The sequence below is a fragment of the Pan paniscus genome, chromosome 13 (genome assembly GCF_029289425.2).
Source record: "Pan paniscus chromosome 13, NHGRI_mPanPan1-v2.0_pri, whole genome shotgun sequence".
Taxonomy (NCBI): domain Eukaryota; kingdom Metazoa; phylum Chordata; class Mammalia; order Primates; family Hominidae; genus Pan; species Pan paniscus.
In genome coordinates, this window is record NC_073262.2 from 136147840 (window position 1) to 136169973 (window position 22134).

The 22134-nt window shown below is 37.2% G+C and overlaps 1 protein-coding gene across 16 annotated transcripts in view; it reads right to left on the minus strand.

The window, feature by feature from the left end:
- The window catches only part of USP40 (ubiquitin specific peptidase 40), a 91201-nt gene extending 69067 nt beyond the window's left edge, over positions 1 to 22134 (minus strand). For 10 of the 16 annotated variants that reach the window (XR_010109424.1, XM_014344114.3, XM_063595309.1 and 7 more), the window contains exons 1-7: positions 20644 to 20878; positions 18022 to 18089; positions 15092 to 15205; positions 12154 to 12318; positions 9670 to 9816; positions 6642 to 6785; positions 4371 to 4499 (exon numbers count right to left, since the gene is read on the minus strand). Coding sequence is in view for 15 of the 16 variants with exons in the window: in XM_014344114.3 (XP_014199600.3) it covers positions 4371 to 4499; positions 6642 to 6785; positions 9670 to 9816; positions 12154 to 12318; positions 15092 to 15205; positions 18022 to 18089; positions 20644 to 20878 (1002 nt within the window). In the remaining variant the exon portion in view is untranslated. Of the gene's footprint in view, positions 1 to 4370; positions 4500 to 6641; positions 6786 to 9669; positions 9817 to 12153; positions 12319 to 15091; positions 15206 to 16027; positions 16319 to 18021; positions 18090 to 20643; positions 20879 to 21974 lie in introns of those variants that run through there. The other 6 variants (XM_055109236.2, XM_063595312.1, XM_063595313.1 and 3 more) reach the window with 5 other exon arrangements.

The following is a 22134-nucleotide window of genomic DNA, read 5'->3' on the forward strand; positions in this document are numbered from 1 at the left end:
CAATGACAAAATCCGGCAAAAAGTTGGAATCCCTAAATGGCTATACCTTCAATATAACCACGACCTAGAAAAAAAATCCACCTTACAATAAAGGACAATGAGGAACTGGCTTGCCTTGACCTTGATACTGGATGAAGGGGGAAAAATATCCTTTAATAATCACAAGTAGGTCCTCATGGGGGTTTGTGTCCCAAATTCATACTAGCTGTATTGCTCTAAAACCATCAAATTGATGTTGTTAAGGGCTGGTAGCGATCCCAGGCTTGTGTTAGAGACAAACACAAATCTTTCGTGGAAGAAGGCACTTTTAATTCAGTCCTCAAATTACTCCCGTAAATCAAGTTCTTAAAAAGCAAACAAACAAGCAAAGCAAGAAGCCTACAGTCCACAATACCAAAATCACAAGGAAATACCATCAGCAACATCAGAAGATATCCAAGTCAGACCTACAAAGTCTTCAGATGCTGCAATTATCAGAAAGAAAATAATAAAATAAGTATGTTTAAGGTGCTTGAAGAAATTTATGACAATGGAATAAGAGATTTAAAAATGACAGGAGGGAAGAGGCAAACCGGCATTGTAGAGATGATGCTTGAGCCTATGAGCCCAACATATGACAAGTTGATCCAGATGACATAGAGGCTGGGCCCAGTCCTCCTCCACTCAGCCAGTGTCTGACCCTGGCCATGTTGGGACAGGCTGGTCCAGTCATAGAGCTGCCAATTGGGTGCTGCCATGGAGCCTTCTTTGCCCCACTTCCTCAAATGTGCAAGATGATGTTCCAAATGATGCCAACCATCTGTGAAGCCAAAGTCCCCCCAGGAAGCTGGTGGCATGGATCAGGCTCCTCTTTATAGCCAGATCTACATTCACATTTTGCAGTTAGTGGCCTCCATGCTAGAAGAAAGGGATCATCTTCCAGGCACACTAAGAGAGACTAAAATGTTGGCTTTAACCCAGAGAAAATTACACGAGATTGGTCCTGAAAACTACTCCTTACAGGCAGTACCTACTAAAGAACTCCATGTATGCAGGGCACAGCTCCTTCAAAGGGAAGAAGTAATTGCTGAACTGTAAGTGGAAAGAACACTACCTGGCTACGATTAGAATATTTGGGACCCTTTGTCTGTGGGCACAGGGGATCTGTCAGGATAATGGTAGTAAAGAGACAAGCACAGTGTCCACCAGATATATCTACTGCAGGTGAAATTCTTAAAGCACAAAATCATTATCTGAACACCATGAAGTTCTGGATGAAAAGCTAGTGATTCTTAAACAACAGAACAATAAGAAAAAAAAATAACAAATGGGATGCTTGATAGCCATTAACAAGAAAACACACCAAGCACAATATTCTATTGTTCTCTAAGTCCTGAGGAAGACCTTGCTAAGGTGTTAGAGCTTCAAAAATGGACAGGCAGTGCAGAGACTGAAGCCACATGAAGGAATGCCTGCCTGCCCTTTGAGTCATGTCACAGAACTGGGAAGAGATCCTGATGCTGCTAGAAAGAAGCTGATCAATTCTGAAGAAATGAGCACAAAACTGCAAAAGAGATGTCCAGGAAACCACAACCCAAAAGAAATTCAAGGAAGAGAGAATCACTACTCTCAAAACATGCTGCCTCACCAGAGTGTGAAGCTGCCTTCGTACATGACCTCAGTGATAAACCTGAAGATGAAATTGCAAACAGATATTTTATGCATCAAAAAACTGAGGATAAATATTGCCAGCTAGAAAAATACCTCAAATCTTCAAACTGGCTGAGCAAAAACTGTAGCAGGCATCAAGGAATGTAGGGGCACACTCCCTGAGGTGGAACCTGGGCTGGCACAGAGGCTGGGAGCACTTCCTAAGACTGAAGACAGACACGGCAATATTGAAAAAGGTCACAAAAGGTGGAGGCACAACTGGAAGAAAGGAGCCACGAACTGCAATGGGAATGGGCAAGGCAAAAAAAATGAACACCATAATAAACACTTACCAGACATGGACAAGCTTCGATCAGAATCTAATGAAAGGCTTCATCTTAAAGACAGAGCAAAATAAAGCCTATTTGATAAGATAAGGGGAGTTTAAGGCGGAGTGAGACGGCCACTTTCTTAAGGATTCTCTACTGTGGGAAACTAAAAATACAAGAAGGTAGTTCGAGGGAAGGTATAATAACACGATAGGGATTGGCTCAAATTAAACATGGTAACATTAAGAGCCGAAACACAGTAGATGAGGACAACAAGTGTTTAACTTCATCTAATTGGGAAGGTGCCCGGCAAGCTGGTATCTTGGCAAATGTGACACAAGCATTTGAGAGCAATGCTTGTACAGCTTTCCCAAGCCAGAATGGGAGTTCCATTCACTGCAGTAAGCAAAAGAAATGGAAGGCAAAGGATTTGGACAGGTAAAACAAAACTGTCTTTTTCCATAGATGACTTCAACATGAGTGTTTAGCAAGATTATTGGTTGTTAGTGTATAAATTGTTTAATATTTTATATATTTTAGTATATAAAATCAACATACTAAAGAAAGTTGCATTTCAATACACCAGCCACAAACACTCCAGAAAACACAAAATTTAGGCATAGATCATCTCCCTGGTAAACATGTTCCTGGTAGAACACAGTTTGACTTTTTTCATATCCAAACTTTACAGAACATATATCTCTCAATACGTTCCAAATACGACTGATAGAATGTCAGAAATACAGATGAACACTTTGAAAAGCTGACTGCGCATCTTGGATACTGCTGGCACCATGAGATGCCATATTACAAGTAAATGTGGAGCAAGTATTCGTCAACAACAGCATTAACTTTCTGATAACAGGAAGCTATGCTTTAAGCATTTTACATCCTAACATTACGGTTTGTGACTTACTTATAGACGTTTTACTGTGTCTGGGGTTGATGTGTAATAGATTATAATTTCCCGGGAACTAGACACCGGTTAGCACTTTCCCTCAGAACATCTGCAAACTCTTTTTTTTAATAGAAATATTATAAAACTTTTTAATAAGACATTAAAGGGACTTTAGAAAATGAAAATGTATATCTTGTGCACATATGAAGACAGGAAATCCCACTGAGTATGTGTGTGTATATGTGTATGTGCACACACGTGTGCATCTGTGAGATTACTGACAAGGTGATTCTAGAAATGTACACAAGCATAAAAAATGAAGACAGGTCCCACACTCCTGAAGAATGACAGCATGTAGGGAGACTTGTCCTACCAGAGATCAAGACTTATTACAAAGCTATGGAAATTGACAATGTGGTATTTGCCCAGGAATAGAAAAAAATGAATGGAATAGAATAGAGAGCTGAAAAACAGACTCACACAAAAATGAAGAGTAGACATAACAGAACTGGCATAGTAGATTGGTAGAGAAAAATTGATTACTCAATAAATAGAAATAGGTAATTTTTTCAAGTGGAAAAAAATCCTTCTTATACCTCTCATAGGAAACCATTCTAGGAAGATCAAAGTTTTAAATGTAATTCAATCAGTGGTTATTGAGCACTGTTTCAAAGAGCAACCATGAAAGACATGACTACATATAATAAACAGGACAAAATTCACCCTGGTTTTAAATCCTATTGTGAAAGCTATAGACACGGGATTTATTGTTTTTATCACATGTTCACCTGCCATCTGCAGGATACAAAATTAATATTGTGTGTTATCTAAACCAATGCTCATTTTATTTTTCAGAAAAAATTCAATAATTGTCAGCTATAGGAATTGTGCTGTCTCTTTATGATAATGGAGTAACTGTATAGCTAAGGAATGGTTCCAGATTACAGGAGAGTTAGCTAACTAAATACCATGCTTGACACTGGATTTGACACTAGAGTGGGGGAAAAATTGCCATGAAGGATGTGAACTGGAAAACTGGTGGAATCTGAACATAACTATTAGACAACAGTATTATATCAATGTTAGAAGTTCCTTATTTTAATCAATGCTCATGTAAGATAACATCCTTGGTTTTAGAAGATAAACACTCAAGTATTCAGTGGTAAAGGGACCTGGTGTCTTCAACTTAATTTCAAACGGTTCGCACTAATAACGATAACATTAATAATGTGTGTCTGTGTATGCACATGCACAAATGTGGCAAAATGTTAACAATTAGAGAATCTAGGTAAAGGGTATACAGGAGGTGTTTTTACTATTCTGGTAATTTTTCTGTATGTGTGAAATTATTTAGAAATAAAAATTTAAAACTTGTATCTGTATTAACTTTCAGTGCCTATCAAAGTTTTCTATAGAGTGGATATATAATAAATGGTAAACAAAATATCCTCAACAAAATAATAGGAATAGAAAAGAAATTGCAAAGATATTTCTAAACGAATTTCTATACGTACTTGAAACTGCCAGTTTCCCAAATGATCAACATCTTTAATATATACATGGTAATGGCCTCCGTAGCAGCCACCTTTGTGTATAATAACTGAGAAGAGGTCATATATATATTCTAAGTCATCCAATTCACTCTAAAAGAAAAAAGAACAAAAATATTGATATAGTTTTCATAAAATGCTGATAATAATCAAAAGAAAAAATAATTTCAACTACTGAAATTAATAAGAAACTTCACTGTTTGTTATTTAAGAGTAAAGATGAATTCAAGTAATTGGCTTTAAATTTAAAAGTTTTAAATTAATTGATCTAATGGGCAGTCACACTACACCAATCAAATTCTGCCTCTTAGTTGACCATGAACACATGTACCTGAAAAATACATTACTTTTATGTACTTTGGCTAAGATCATGTAAGCCAATAAAACAATGAAATATGTTACCCTATCAGTGAGTCTGTTGTAGAAATTTTTAGCAAGAGAAACCCATCTTCATACAATACCTATTTATGCTGCTTTATAGATGCACTCTTCTTTTAAAATGCATCCCCTTTTTTTTATTGATATATATCTAGTTGAAATTGTCCTCTATTTCAACTAGGTTGTCATGTGCCTCAAAGTCAAAGCCAGATCAACTATCACCCCTCCTGACACTACAGTCCTCTGTATAGAATAGGAACTTACTAATTATGACTATCAACTGTTTTTGTTTAGAGGCAGTTTAGTGGAAGAGGTTCTTTCTTGTTTTATTAATTCTATGATCAACATTTTCTATAATTAATATGCTCCATAATCATGTGATCAAACAGATGTACTCCTACACTAGCAATTAGAAACAAAATAAAATAAAAAGCTAATTTAGATTAAGAGGTACTTTAAAGATGTTTATTTAAATTTCTGATGCAGAAGAAAAAAGAAGCCTTTTTCACATCTGAGGGCTCTAAAACTACATGATATAAGCTCTCTTCTGGCTTTGACGTCTAAACTCAAGTCAGTGCTCATCTGTGATGTTCAGATGTACATATGGTGGCCGCTTGATGGGTGTCAGTTATTTTAATAATTTATTTGCTTAAAATATTAAACTTTTTAAGTGGGCAGCATTTTAAAATGTCTAGTACAGGCAAAAGACAAGGTGTACACAAAGATGCCAAGTGACTTTTTTCCATTAATACAGAAATCCAAAAGTAAAATGAATGTAGACTTCCTAGATAAGTGCTCAATTTCTTCAATTATTTCAGTTTTGTTACATCAAAGTATGTTAAAATCATCTGACAAACTATCTTTTATAAAACAAGAAACAATTACATTAACTAACTCTGGGAAAATTATTTATTTGGTTACGTCAATAATAGCCTCAGGGGCAACAGAATATTAGAACCTTTGAGTGGTAATTCAAACAACAAAAAAAAACCCCAAAAAGCTCAGCAATTTGGCTTGAAGTAAAGGAAGGCCCATTTGTGAAGATCCTGAATTTAAGACTGTTTAGAAAAAGATTACTTTTTTTACATAGAAACTCAATAGCTAGCTAATAAATGTTCTATTCTGAATAAACATATAAGAATGATTTGTGATAAGAAATAATTACTCTTTTCACCCAGACCTTGGTATGTACAGCAATGTTATAAAACACATTTTTAAATGGCTTATAAAGTAGGTTGATTTTGTAATTAATTTGTTTTCAAAACCTTTTCTTTCCCTATGTCTTAAGGATTACAGATTCTAGACTAGTGAATTTCCATTTGCCTCTTGACTTTCTAGATGCATAAATTCATCATTACATGTAAAATAAACTAAATCCAAATTAGTGGTACCAATTAATGGTGAGTTTTCTAAATGCAGGGTAAACTTCTAATTTTGTTCTTAAATTTTCATTTCAAATATTTTAAAGAAGGGTTTAATAAAAAGAACTGGGAACAAATCTATACTTTGGAAATTCAAAATGACTCTAAATAAATCAGTGGTTCTCAAACAGGGTCAATCTTGCCCATGCTGTCCTCGCAGGAGACATATTTGGCTTTGTCTGAAGACAGTTTTGCTTGTCACAACTGAGAGAGGGGGAGTGAGGATGCTACTGTCATCCAATAGGTAGAGGGCAGGGATGCTGCTAAACACCCTAATGCACGAGACAGTCTCCCACAACAAAGAATGATTTAACTAAAAATGTCAATAGTGCCAAGGTTTAGAGATTCTCACAATAAACCAACTGAAAATCAGGTCAATAATAGATTCAATCTTGAGAGGGGAAAAGAAAGAATTTAAAAATAAAATAGTTCAAACCTGTTCACAAAAGGGCTTGAGATTGATCCGGAGAGGGAATGTGTAACAGCTAGTTTCCTTGTAGCGTTCGCATTTCACAAAATCAAAATTAAATCTTAGTAATGAAACAGTAAGAAAAGGAGGCAGCTTACGTAATTTGGCCGACTGTTAAAAGAAAAATTTACAAAGCTTTTTAAAAACAGGGTTATATAAAAGGATACATAATGTTTCTTAAGGTCTGAAAAAACAACCTATGACACAGTTCTAAGAGAAATATTACATAAACTCATTACCATGGATTCAACATAACTCGATGTCAACTCATCTATTTTATGGGTCTAAAGGTGGAGCCACTCATTTGTGCTTACAATTAATAATTCACAAGCCAGTTTTATCTTTAATGTTGATATCCTGAAATACTATTTGATGAGTGGTGCCTATTTCCTGCCCAATTTCTGGCCTTTCACCTTCATCCTTGGTGTCTCCACTTTACCTGGCAGGTCTACAGTTCTTTTTAATCAGTGAAGAACTGGAGCTCTTAACCTGGGACCTAGGAACCTGTTTTAAAGGATCTGAAATGATACAAAAATTATATATGCATTTGTATTTTTCTGAGGAGAAGATTCATAGCTTTCATGAGACTTGCAAAAGGCCTCTAACTTCCCCAAGGGCTAAGATCTATTGATTGGGATTAAGCTGCTTTTTAAGAGTATCAACTGTGCCGAACCTCTTGGATTACTGGTCTGTGAGGAGAAAAAAAATCCTCCTTGATACGTAAAATTACCCATAATCATATATATCTAACAGTGCTAAAAATATATTTTAAAAAACAGTTTCACAAATCTAGTGGGTAAAAAAAAAAGATGAATGAAAAAAAGAAAAACAAAAAACCCCAGCAATATAACAACATGGTAGATTTTCAAACAAGCTCTAAAAATGCATCTAAAAAAACTGAGTAATTCAACTATAATGTGGCTGAGAAAAGACTGCTTAGGACAAGAAAATATGCATTTATTTAGCAGTACAGCCAAACATAAACTTAGAATGCAACAAATCCAATGCATAGAATAGAATATAAATTTAGAAGTATCAAGATCAAAAAACTTCCACTGAAAAAGAATTAAAGAAATGTGATAAAAGGTATATTTAAAAACTGCATTTGTTTAGCAAAAGGTTCTTATTTTGTAACGTGAACATGAAGTCTAACCAAAAGCTGAATGTGTAGGTATCTTTCCAACACTGTTCCAAACTCTGAAGTTTATACACCAAAGTGAAATACAAAATAAATAAGCAAATGATAAACCTCTCTCTTTGGGTTTGATGAAGGGGCAAAAACTGGATGGAAATACATGTGAAACAGTATAAAATTCAATCTTCCCGTGAAAGCTATAGGCATAGGGTTTAAGGTTTTATTATACTTTCATCTATAATCTCCAGGGTACAAAATCAGTATTGTGTATTATCTAAATCAATGCTCATTTTATTTGCTGGAAAAATTCAATAACTGTCAGCTATAGGAATAGTGCTATCTCTGTCATAATGAAGTGACTGCTTAAATATGTCTCTTGTGGTAGCTGTTTAAGACAATGTTCAGTAACCCACTGAGTGAACTGAGCTCAAGTTGATGATGTTTATGAACAGCTCATCACATCACCCACAGCAGTGGGAACGTCACCACTGCAGATAATAACGACAGCAGCAGGGTTGATGCCATATTGGCCATAGGTACAAGAAGCTGAGAAGGAAGGGACAGAGAAGGTTAGAGACAGCACATCCAGGCCACAGGAAATGGTATTAATGTACATACATAGACATAGATACATTTATCTATAATAATCATTTTTATATTAATGTTAATGAATTACTAGTATTTAGCAATTAACTAGCATTGGTAATGCTTTTGGTGGAAATTAAGTGTGTGAAAAATAGATTAAAGAACAATTCCATAGTGAGAAATCACAGGGAATTGTGAAAAGGAAATATAAATGAATGGCTGCTAGAAGATAAAATGGGGAAAAAACCCACAAAACATTTTTTAAAAATCTGTCCTCCAAAAAGAGTTATTCAGATGTCCGTCTCCTTTAGAACAAATAGATATCTTGGACCCAAAGGGCTTGGACAGTAAAGCACAGAGACAGACCTCACATCAGTACTGGGATAAAACACCAATATGTGGCAGAGGGATTTTCAGAAATGCCAAAGTGCTGATATAATAAATCCCTGCCATATCAGAAAGGAGCTGGAATGTGCAAAACTTAAGATGCATGAAAATAACACCAGGGAGGTGTTCCACTAAGCTAAACAGTAGTTGCCTCTCATTTCTCCTCTTATCAAAGTATCTCTTCTTTCCTGGAATGGAAAATAACTATGAATTATACTACAGGAATGGCTACTGATATATGAATGTGATGAATAAATTTGAGAAATGTCAGAATTCTGTTTATTGGTTTGTTTTACTTTTCCCTCTTAGCTCTCACATGGCAAAAGATATCAGTTGCTTTAGTCCTGACTTTCTTTCGTCTTATATTTTGCTTGACTGTACAGAAAGAAAATCAGAAGTATTCTGTTAAATTCCTTAATTAGCAAGTTAAGTACTCCCACCTGGGGGAGGAGGTAAGGCTATACTGGATTTGCCAGAGTGAGGAAGAACATATGTCAAGATTATAAAATAACTGTATATTAAGAAAATGAAGACAGCCATCTATTTTCATAGTAGTAAAGAAACCAAAGCTCAACAAGCTTCTCAGTGACAGAAATAAAAATATATACATCTTTTTTCACAGCAGTAATTGCAAAAAGGAGGGATACTTACGAAACACTGAGGTACAAATAAAGTTTTCCCCAGAGAAAAGGAAGTTGGGTGAACTGTTGGGTTGAAAGCCTTAAAAATTCATTATTGTAAAAAATTAAAATACAGAAAATGGTGTAAATATCTTTTCAATCCTTAGTGTCAACAGCTTCAAGTATATCCTCGAGACTTTTTCATACAAGTTGACTTCTACTAACTACAAAGTGGGGACCCTGGGAAAAAGCAGTTATCTGTCTTTACCTTTGCTGCTTTAACCAGCCTGTCACAAGTTCCACAGTGGTACAAGTTGTCACAATCAAAAACTTCCTCTTCTACATACATGTTCCAGAGAGCATCTTCCAAACCGGATACATTTTTGACTGCTACTGTTAGATCTAAGAAGTCTTCCTGAAATAGACATGAATATAATATTGAAAAACAATTTCAGAGGTTTACAAACACATCATCAACTCACATATATATTGGGAATAATCAGATATATGTTTTCTAGAACATTACAAATAAAGATGTAGATCTCCTGATTAGATGTTGTGAAGTTCATAACACTAAATTATCCTTCTTTTGAAACTGAACTATAATTTAGCTTAAAATCTATCAGAAAAATATAAGAAAAGTTTATGAATTTACCAAAGATACAATAAAATCTGTTTTATGAGGAAATATAAACCACAATAAGACACGTATCTGAATTCAGAAGTGCATATATACAAGGTATACAGTACTGTTTTAGACTAGACTATAAGAGCAAGGGCAGGGTTGAATTTTCTAATGTAAACTCCATTTCTTTATTTTCTTTTGCTAGGGTTGCCTTAAGATATACTAAAGAAGTTATAAGAAAAAAAAATTATATGACCAGCCTGGCCAATATGGTGAAACCCTATCTCTACTAAAAATACAAAAAAAATTAGCTGGGTGTGGTGGTGCACGCCTGTAGTCCCAGCTACTTGGGAGGCTGAGGCAGGAGAATTGCTTGAACCTGGGAGGTGGAGGTCGCAGTGAGCTGAGATTGCACCACTGCACTCCAGCCTGGGCAACAGAGTGAGACTCCATCTCAAAAAAAAGAATTACGTTAAGCTAGGATAAGAAGGTCTTCCTATGAAAATTCAAGAGAATAGTCTGTAAAAAGAGGGTTTATGAAATCTGCTATAACTACATTTGAATCACAATATTTCTAGTAATAATCACTTACAATTTGGCAAATTTAATTTATATTTATAGTTCTGTATGTGTGTGCAACAGCTTTATTTTAAGAGATTTTGGGGAATGAAAATAGGGCACTTGTTAACTCATGGTGAAGATTTCAAGTACTAAAAGTAACATTTATACAGTATATGGTTTATAATATATATGTGAAAAGTTAATGTGTTTAATTTATAATGGCCTTACATATGTTGTTTTGAAAATACTGATTTACTACATCATAGCTAAGTCAAGCATGTAGTAATTCAAAGACACACACAACATCTTAATTATTTCCAAAGTTAAAAAATCACTTTTTTTTGTTGTTGTTGTTTGAGACGGAGCCTTGCTCTGCCGCCAGGCTGGAGCACAGTGGCGCAATCTCGGGTCACTGCAACCTCCACCTCCTGGGTTCAAGCGATTCTCCTGCCTCAGCATCCTGAAAATCACATATTTTTATATACACATCTATTTTCAAAAAAGCAATTAACACATTTGAAAATGCTAATTTTGGGCCAGGCGCGGTGGCTCATGCCTGTAATCCCAGCACTTTGGGAGGCCAAGGTGGGCAGATCATGAGGTCAGGAGATCGAGACCATTCTGGCTAACATGGTGAAACCCCGTCTCTACTAAAAAAAATACAAAAAATTAGCCAGGCATGGTGGCGGGCACCTGTAGTCCCAGCTACTCGGGAGGCTAAGGCAGGAGAATGGTGTGAACCTGGGAGGTGGAACTTGCAGTGAGCCGAGATCGTGCCACTGCACTCCAGCCTGGGCGACAAAGCAAGACTCCATCTCAAAAAAAAAAAAAAAAGAAAAGAAAATGGTAATTTTGTCCTCATACAAATACACAAACTTCCTTGGCATAAATAACAAAAGCAGCCTTTTATTAAAGGATCAGTAATGAATTCAGTGATAATTGACTATATAAGATTTGTAGGGCAAACAGGATTATATTTACATGAGCAAATTTCCAATTTCTAATTTCTAATTAGATTAAATGGGCAATATGTCTCATTACAAAGAACTGAAGGTTATACTAATTAACACAGGATTATAATAGCTTTATATATAATATATAAACATAAACACACATATATAAATGAACTTTCTGAAGAATATTAATAAACTAAATCCCATATTTAATTAAAAATGTTTGTCAAATTAAACACTCCTCGGTCTTCAGTATTATCTATTTTTATTACCTCCCTAATTAACTGTCTTTACAATATTCCAACGATGATGACGCTGGCTTCTCACATGATGCCACAGTCTTCTATTTGTAAATATCCCCCAAATCTATTTTCCAAATATTAGGGTACTGAATAAAAGATTAAGTTTCAAGATATTTGCTTCTTTCAATCTACATGGAGAAATCCGGATTATAGGCTCATGATTTAGGTGTAGTTAGAAGAAAAAAAAACTCAATAAATTACTTGTAGTAATAAACACTTTAATCCTTGTGTGGTATTATATATCATACATTTAATTACATGGATTATAATTTACAACATAACTTATTACTAAAATACTCTGGCATATTTACCTGCCTCTCGCTGACATTCTTACATTCTTTACAAACAATCTGGTTAACAATGGTTCCGTGATACAGACGATTGATGAGGTCATGACCGGAGGTCCCAACTAAAGAAGTTTCCAAAGCGCTGAAGAGGATTCGATTCAGTTCCTGCACATCATGTTGCCTCATTTCCTATAAAACAGGTAACTTTTAGATGTAATTCCGGGCTTCAGATTTTTTAAAACATTAAAAAAACAAACATTAGTCAATAAAAAGTCAAGATTTATCAAGCAATCCGAAGATCAGATATAAGAATGACTCAGCAAAACAAGCTGAGCTGGTTAAGAGATTACCACCTATTTTTATTTATACTAAAAAATGAAAATATGAACAGGCTGGGTTCAGTGTGTACATATAACTCAATTCCTTTGACACCCAGAATGTGCATTTATTCTTGTGGGAAACCACACACATGTTCATGCCACAGAAAGCAGAGAGGGATATACCAGGCACGGACCAGTGTCTAAGAGCTGGCAGTGTCTGCACAGGAACACCTCACTGAGATCAGAGCACATGTGAATAGTCCGAATTATCAACAATAGAAAAGAACTAGAATGTACTGCTTTGAAGTAAAAACAACTAAAACAAGACTAACACAGTGTTACTGAGAAAAAAATCCTGATGGAACTTGCTTTAATCCATTATGAGTCACGCAGTTGTGTGTGAACTTCTGCTTAAGAAAAATTTATAACCAAACCAAGGGGCACACCAAGACTGAGAAGTGGAGAAGAGGAGGAAGAGAAGCTGCGGGGAGGGCCAGGAGAGTGAGGCCCCAGGAAGCAGGAGGAGCTGAGGCTTTAAGGAGGGTGGTGAGTGCTGCTGAGAGCTCCTTCTGCTGAGAACAGAGAAGTGTCTTCTGGACTTGGCACAGGGATGTCACTGTTGACTTCAACCAAAAAAGTAGAAAGGAAGGAGAGGAACAAATGGAGAGTTCAGAAGCAGAGGCAATAAGGGAAGACAATTTCAAAAATAAGTTTCAACCAAGAGCAATAGCTCATGCCTAAAATCTCAGCTACCTGGGAGGCCAGGGCAGCAGGATGCCTTGAACCCAGGGCTGCAGTGAGCTATGATCATTGCACTCCAGGCTGGTGACAGTGAGACCTCATCTCAAAAAAAAAAAAAAAAAAAAAAAAGTGTTTCATGTGAAGAGCAGCAGATAAAGTGGATGAAAGCTGGAGGACTTCTATCTTGCCTTTTAAAATACAAGACCCTCAAGGATGTAATTTATCTAATATCACTGGCTATGATGGGATAGAAAACTTGTGGAAGTTTTCAAGCTCTGTTCCTAAACAATCCTACACTTCGCAAAGGTACCACAGAGACCTTCTCCTACCACTGCAGGTCCAGTCCTAGAGGATTTTCTGCAAGATCTTATTTAGACAAAAAACAAAAAAAAAATTTCACAGCATTAAGAAGAAACCAGCAACTTAGTGAAGCTCATTATCAAAAACAAAGAAAAATCTATCAACCAATGACTAGATTAAAAAAAAAAAACGTGGCATATCCATCTAATAGAATCTCATTTGGCAATAAAATGGAATGAAGTATCAACACATACTACAACATGAATGAACCCTGAGAACAGTACTTTAAGTGAAAGAAGACTGTTACGAGACCACCTATTGGATCACTCCATTTCTATGAAATGTCCAGAATAGGCAAATTCATAGAGACAGAAAGGAGGTCAGTGGTTGCCAGCGGCTGAGTTGAGGGGGATGGAAAGTTACTGCTAATGGGTATGGAGTTTCTTTTTGGGGTGGTAAAAATTTTCTAAAATTGATTGTAGTGATGGTTGAACAACTCTGTGAATATGCTAAAAAACACCACTGAACTGTACCACTTAAAAGAGTGAATTTTGTGGCATGTAAATTATATCTCAATACAGTGTTTTTTTTGTTTGTTTTTGTTGTTAATCGGATTAACGCCAAATACCAGCCCTACACCAGAAATTTAACATACTTGTTTAGGGAATGTATTATTACCCCATTTTGCTTCAAAGTCCATGCCTTACCTCCTTAATCACATAGTTAGTATCACCTAGTTAAGGAGTGTTCCTGGTTAGAAGACTACCCTTCAGAGTTTACCATTAAAGGCAATATAACAGTATTCCTATCATTTGCTCTTTAACTTCTGTGACAGTTGCCTATACCTGTCTTTGCAGGATTACATCCATCTATTCCATATAAAAATGGTAGACTGGGATTTGTTTGGATTTGTATAGCTATAACAGCTCATCAATATGTGCAACAAGCACCTTTACTCATTGCTGACAAGTGTGTAGTGTTTGTATACAGTAGAATGCCTTTTAGAACTCAAACAGGAAAGTGAGAGAAAGCCCATATACAGCAAGATTCATAAAGAAAATGGAGAAGGTCAGGAGAAAGTCAGGACAGGAATAAAAAGACCTGCCAAGAACCATTTCACTTTTTTGACTGAAGCAAACCTTCAAATCAGAACATGTGGATTCAAACACAAAGCACATAACAAAGAATTTTTGAAAATTTACTTACAATGTAATTGATCCATTATTGTTGGTCAAAGACTAAAAAACTGATCAACAGTTTCCTATATAAATGGTAGGTAATTTCCATGTAATAGGTGTTGTATCTCAACTAGACTACATAAAGACTCTTAGGGTAGAAATTGTAAAAATCAGCTCTTGTACTTCTCCCCGTTTTTCCAATCTTCTCCCCAGCCCCAAATCACAGCCATTCATAAAAACCTGTATACAGCAAGTGTCTAAAAATATATATCTCTGGCTTGTAATTTTTTAATGTGAGAAGGAAACATTCAAACAATATGTTGAGACCCTAAGACAAAATTAGAGGAAGTTAGATAACATTAAACCAGCCTTATTCTTTCCTCTATTGCTGGTAACTCTTCCTTAAAGAGCTGATCCTCGTACCTCATTACTGGTCCACCCAAAGCTGTCAGTGAGGTCTGTTGTGGATGCAGCTTCCTGGTCTAAGAGCAGAAGCTGAGCAAACAAGCGCTGTAACTGTAAAGGGATGATTCGAACCTGAATGAGAAACAAACACATTTCTAAATGAATTCTTTAAGTGTTGATTGAGGCTTTTGAAAACAATTGCATACTAGCTTTTTTATATCTCCCAGTTCATTCAGGAGAAAGTTTATAAATATCCTATTGTAAGGGAAAAACTAATTATGATTCAGTTCTTCTGTGAAAATTATAATTCAATCTAAAAAATAATAGTTATTTGGAGTTTTCTACCTTGATATGGTTCAGATAAACATTAAAACTCAAACAGGCCTTAATAAACCACTCAACTGATTACAGATTGACAGTAGTTTGAATCTCTTCTAATAGTCCATTATTTCTCTAAAATACCTCTGATACACATAATTTCCCCTCTGTAGAAATTTGCCAGGCACAATACTGTATCTCACTCTGGAGTTCTCAGCACACCCTGCCTCACTTTCTCCTGGCTCCAAGCGAGTTCCTGCCTTACTTGATGTGGTGAGGGCTGGGGCAGACTGAGCAATGTTGCTCAGAGTCTGGTCTGTAGGCTAGACTTTAAGTATTGAAAGGAGAATAAGCATTTAGAAATTGTAACAGCAATTTGACATTCCCATGGCATTTTTATTATATACTAGAAAAGTGCTAATCTGCAACAGATTGGGAATAAAAAGAAATACACAAAAACAGGTCCTTTGCCACACAGGTAGCCTGAGAAGTACTGGGCTAGATCATGAAAGACTCCTAAGAAGTACAAATTTGAGCCTGAACATGATAAGAAACTTTTGAGTTATGTTTAAGCAGAGAGGAACTTGATTAGATATGCATTTTAAATATCACCACAATAACAAACAAAATAATTAATTAACTCATTACTCAATTTATTTCCAGAGTACCAAATTGAAAGAATACTAGCCTCTATTTTTTTGTGTGTGGGGCGGAGAGGTCGGTATTGTTGCAAAAAAAGTGCTTTAAATAGACTTCTGGGGGAAGCTAATGTGGATGTTCTGCAAATATTTCCTTCACCAGAAGAAAGAATAAGCATAGTAAAGAGTGTTACATGTTTATAAAGCAGTAGCAGTATTGTACTTGGAAAACTGATTCTTTCTCGGAAGGCAAATTCCATTACCCATAGGGTACAGGCCAAGTCACTTTCTGGAAATAAAGAGCATATTTGATAATTAATAAAATTATTGCTTTGTGAACAAGTCACTTAATTCCTTCTTTAAAAAAAAATTTCTTGAATACGCTAAAACACCCCAGTAAATCATAGATGTAATATCTTTGCATCGGGTTTATCCTTATCTTCAAACAAACCAAGCTCTTCTGGGCCAAGAGAAAATACAGTTCATATGGAACCAAAAAAGAGCCCGCATCGCCAAGTCAATCCTAAGCCAAAAGAACAAAGCTGGAGGCATCACACTACCTGACTTCAAACTATACTACAAGGTTACAGTAACCAAAACAGCATGGTACTGGTACCAAAACAGAGATATAGATCAATGAAACAGAACAGAGCCCTCACAAATAATGCCACATATCTACAACTATCTGATCTTCGACAAACCTGAGAAAAACAAGCAATGGGGAAAGGATTCCCTATTTAATAAATGGTGCTGGGAAAACTGGCTAGCCATATGTAGAAAGCTGAAACTGGATCCCTTCCTTACACCTTATACAAAAATCAATTCAAGATGGATTAAAGACTTAAACGTTAGACCTAAAACCATAAAAACCCTAGAAGAAAACCTAGGCATTACCATTCAGGACATAGGCATGGGCAAGGACTTCATGTCTAAAACACCAAAAGCAATGGCAACCAAAGACAAAATTGACAAATGGGATCTAATTAAACTAAAGAGCTTCTGCACAGCAAAAGAAACTACCATCAGAGTGAACAGGCAACCTACAAAATGGGAGAAAATTTTCGCAACCTACTCATCTGACAAAAGGGCTAATATCCAGAATCTACAATGAACTCAAACAAATTTACAAGAAAAAAACAAACAACCCCATCAAAAAGTGGGCGAAGGACATGAACAGACACTTCTCAAAAGAAGACATTTATGCAGCCAAAAAATACATGAAAAAATGCTCACCATCACTGGCCATCAGAGAAATGCAAATCAAAACCACAATGAGATACCATCTCACACCAGTTAGAATGGCAATCATTAAAAAGTCAGGAAACAACAGGTGCTGGAGAGGATGTGGAGAAATAGGAACACTTTTACACTGTTGGTGGGACTGTAAACTAGTTCAACCATTGTGGAAGTCAGTGTGGCAATTCCTCAGGGATCTAGAACTAGAAATACCATTCAACCCAGCCATCCTATTACTGGGTATATACCCAAAGGACTATAAATCATGCTGCTATAAAGACACATGCACACGTATGTTTATTGAGGCATTATTCACAATAGCAAAGACTTGGAACCAACCCAAATGTCCAACAATGATAGACTGGATTAAGAAAATGTGGCACATATACACCATGGAATACTATGCAGCCATAAAAAATGATGAGTTCATGTCCTTTCTAGGGAAATGGATGAAATTGGAAATCATCCTCAGTAAACCATTGCAAGAACAAAAAACCAAACACCGCATATTCTCACTCATAGGTGGGAATTGAACAATGAGAACACATGGACACAGGAAGGGGAACATCACACTCTGGGGACTGTTGTGGGTTGGGGGGAGGGGGGAGGGATAGCATTGGGAGATATACCTAATGCTAGATGACGAGTTGGTGGGTGCAGCACACGACCATGGCACATGTATACATATGTAACTAACCTGCACATTGTGCACATGTACCCTAAAACTTAAAGTATAATAATAATAAAAAAAAATACCTTTGCATCGGGTTTATCCTTATCTTCAAACAAACCAAGCTCTTCTGGGCCAAGAGAAAATAGAGCTTCTAAAGAAAAAGGTAGAATCAGAGATGCAAATGACATCATTTCATTTTTAAAAATTGTTTTAGAAAGCCAAGACCACCTTTAAGTAAAATCAAGTAGATTCAGAAATATGATTGTGGCAATATTTATACCTTACTCTATACACTTTACTTTCTTGTAACATTTTTAACCAGTGACTCTAAGAAAATAGTGTCATGCTAAGGCTTCAGCATTTCCTAATTCTAGGAAAGGAAAATAATCTTTATGCATAAAACTAAAAACAGTAACATCAGAAATCTTTCATGGCTTCCCACTGTCTATGGCATCAGGTCCCAAAAGCCCAGGAATCTCAGGAAATACAGTAGTGTTGCAGTTTTCCTGCCACATGTAAGGCTAACAACCATCCTTTCGTGGGAAGGATCCCCTTTTACTCTGAGATGCCCTTTTTTTTGGTGTGAAAATGTCTTTTCCGTGTTGAAGGTAATAACAGATGGCAGTGGTCTTATCTGGAAAAAGAAGTTGGCAACCCCATGGAAGTCTCCAGAATTTCTTTATCACCCAACATCTAGGTGATGTGCCACCCAATGGGACATACCTGAATCTTTTGAGAAGTCTGTATCCGAGCCTAGGTAGGAACTCTTACTGGGAAACTCTGATATACTCTAGGGATACAAGGAATGGGATAAATGTGTCTCCCTATTGAAAAACTATTGCTACCCTAGTGCTTACTGTTAATGAATGTTATATTCTTTCTAAGTGCTGGGACTCGGCAAAAATGAACTACAAATCTACAAGTTAAAGCATAAAACCATACAAAAACTTTTATAATAATCTCCCAGTACTCTCAGCTACATTGTAATGGAGTACAATGGAACCCAATGTAGCCCTATTATTTAAAATACTATTCCAAAATTTCCCCCCCACCAGTTCTCCGACAGTCCTTATCCTTTCCAAATTATACCTCCCTGTCAATCACCATCAGGATTCAGGCTAAGCTATACAAGCAGTGCACATTGTGCACTAAGATGTCAAATCATGTGCTTGGCCAGCAATCCCCTCTGCTAGAGAGGAAGTTGGCCTGGGACTCTCAGTACTACTCTTGCCTAATGGTACGCTCCATGACCCGCCCTACACTTCACCATCTTCCTCAGTCCCTTTGAGGCTACGTTTCTACTTCGAGCTGTCCTTTAACTTCAACTATATTAAAACCTGGAAAAGTGTTATCCCTATTAGAAATGTACTTATTAGTGCTGGAAATTTTTACTGGTGGAATTACTGATTGCATCAGGGAGATATTTTTATGGAGGGGATCGAGTCAAGGCTAAGAGGTACCACTTAAATCCCACATGCAATCCAACCCATTAAATTGCTCCTGGGAAGGTAACAGTGGTAAATATTTACTAAATCTCTGGAGGCAGCAAGTCTTTCTAAGCTTAGAAGCAACAGAAGAACCACAAAGATTTGATAAATGTGGTGGTAGTAGGGAAGAGGAACATGGCAAACCAGATAGGATGAGTCAGGCTGTCTGTCCTCCTAATATGGAGACACTGTGGAGAGCTGAGCTACAAAGCCATGTAGTGCTGGGGACCCCAATCAGGGCCAGATGAAGGCAAAGTAATGTTCACACTGAGCTCAGGGGAACACAGCTCCTAGGACCCTTGTGGAGGAAGCTGGTTTGCAGAGATGGGATATGGGAGAAATATATAGAGAGAAACAGGGGCAAGAAATCAAGGGTCCAGTAAGGTCAGGCTGGCTTCTTGCAGTTGATTTCTGAGATCCCCTATATTCTTACAATAACCCCCCTTTTAAATTTAGCTAATTTGGGTTGTGGGTCTGTTTCTTGCACACAATCCCTTACCTAAAATCTCTGGGTCTTTGGAATTCAGAATTTCCAGAGTTTATAAAGATAATATGAAAAAAGTGTTTTATATATATATATAAAATGTTACATTCCCAGCAGGGTCTGGGCCAGCTTCCATTAATCAAGCAGATTAATATTCCTGTAATGAATGTATGAATATTCACCCACATGAGATAACTAAAAACTGTAAATAGCCTCACACCAGGTCTGGTTCTGAAGCCAAACAAGCTCAGGTGAGATCAGATGAGGGTGTGAGCTTTCCAGATTTCAGAAATGCGTATGAACAACTGTGCACCCATATAAATAATATGACACCCTTCCCCACTCCAAAAGGTAGATATAATTGGTTGGATAACTCTGGCTTAAGTGTTTGTTATTCTAGAGAAATTTTAAAACTCAAACAGTGTAACAATAATGAAGACTAATACTTATGACAATTGTCTTTATGTTGTACTTTAAACTATAGGAATTAAAAAAGAAATATATTGCTTTATTTTTTTACTAAACATTATTGTCATCACCCAGGATATATTTAAGATTAAGCTTCACATTTCTCTGCAGAGGGAATTACCAATTTATATCTTACATGTGCAACAATAAACACATACTGTAGAATATATCTTTAAGATAATTGGTCTATTTGTGATTTTGCATAATTAATTACATGTAAAGAAGATGGTACATATTGCTAGTTAAATGTACGTAACATAGCATACCTCTGAATTCAGGTGTGAAATGAAGAGTCTGAAGAAGGGAATTGAGGTAACAGGTTCCACCCTGATTTCTGATTCCGCTTAAATTGGTGAATTCTCTAGGAGCAGGTGGCTCCAAAGCTTTAGTCTTTAATTTCTTCCCTTTTCCATACTGATTATTAGACACAGTGGAATACTCCTCTTCAAATAGGTCCCCAAACATTGTGAAACTAAATACTACCCTTAAAAAAAGTGACATATAAATGCTTTTATTTTTTAAATAAATTTTCCCCAAATCCCCCTACCTTACTTACACTTGGGAGTCCATTCTGTTGTTTCTTAGAACACAGGACTGTTTCTATGTACAGTAGTTGGGTTTTGGAGGCAGCAAGATCTAGATTTTTTTCATCCCTATCAGGATCCTAACTACCTGTGTGACCCTGGATATGTTAATCTGTTTTCTTATGTGTAAAATAGGATACCATCTGTCTCTTCGGGTCATTTAAACTATCAAATGACATAACGAAAGAAGGGCACTTAGTGTACAGGGTTTGGCCCACAATAAGTAACAGCTGTTTTTAAAAAGGCACGTTCACATCACTAATTTTTTTAAAAAAGAAAACCTGTCGCCACAACTAATCCACTGCTGGGATGGCAAAGCCAACCCTAGATTCTGAGAATCAACTCACTAAAATCTCTGCTTGTCACACCCTTCAGTACTATATACCAGATTATGACATTTAAATTAAACGGATCAAGTTAACTTTTTTTTGAGCACTTTAGTACATAGTCCCGAAGCTGTTGGGCCGGAAGTTAGTTCACTGGGGAGGGAGGGGGGAAGGGGAGCGGAGGGCGGGGAAGACTGCCATTACAATTAGCAAGCCTAAAGGCCTTCCAGTATGTATCCACTAATCCCATCGTTAGCCCTGGGGGCCTAGGTGACTTCCCCAAGGTTTCACATCGAGTGTGGCAGAGGGTCACTTGGAGATGAGAAACGTAAAGCGCCTAGCATAGGTACCAAGTGACAGGAAGCGCTGAAATGCAATTATTTTGCTTTTCCTCAGAAGAAAACTAAAAAAACACAACTCGAGAGTCTAGCCTCGAGCTCGTTGTCTGCATTCCTGAATTCCCAACTCCTACGGCCGGCCGAGGCCCTCCAAGCCACCACAGGCCCAGGGGCGCAAAAAGGCAGAGGTCCCCGTGGCCCGAAACCACTGCCCCGACTCCAGGAGAGCGCCGCGTCCTCAGGCAGGCCGGGGCCGCCTCTCGCCTCGCCCTCCTCAGACTGGGCCACCAACACTGTCCCTACGCTTCCCACGTCCCTCCCAGGATCCCCGGGCGCCAGCCGCACTTACTGCCTAAAGCCCAGACCCCCGCCCTGGCCAAAACGCGAAGCGAACGAACCCGCCCCAACTGGGCGCCGCCATGTTGGCGAGGGCGGGTCTCCAGAAAGTGATTTATGGATCGTGGACTATGCTTCCCAGGATGCCCCGCTGGAGCGCCGGCCCCTCGCAC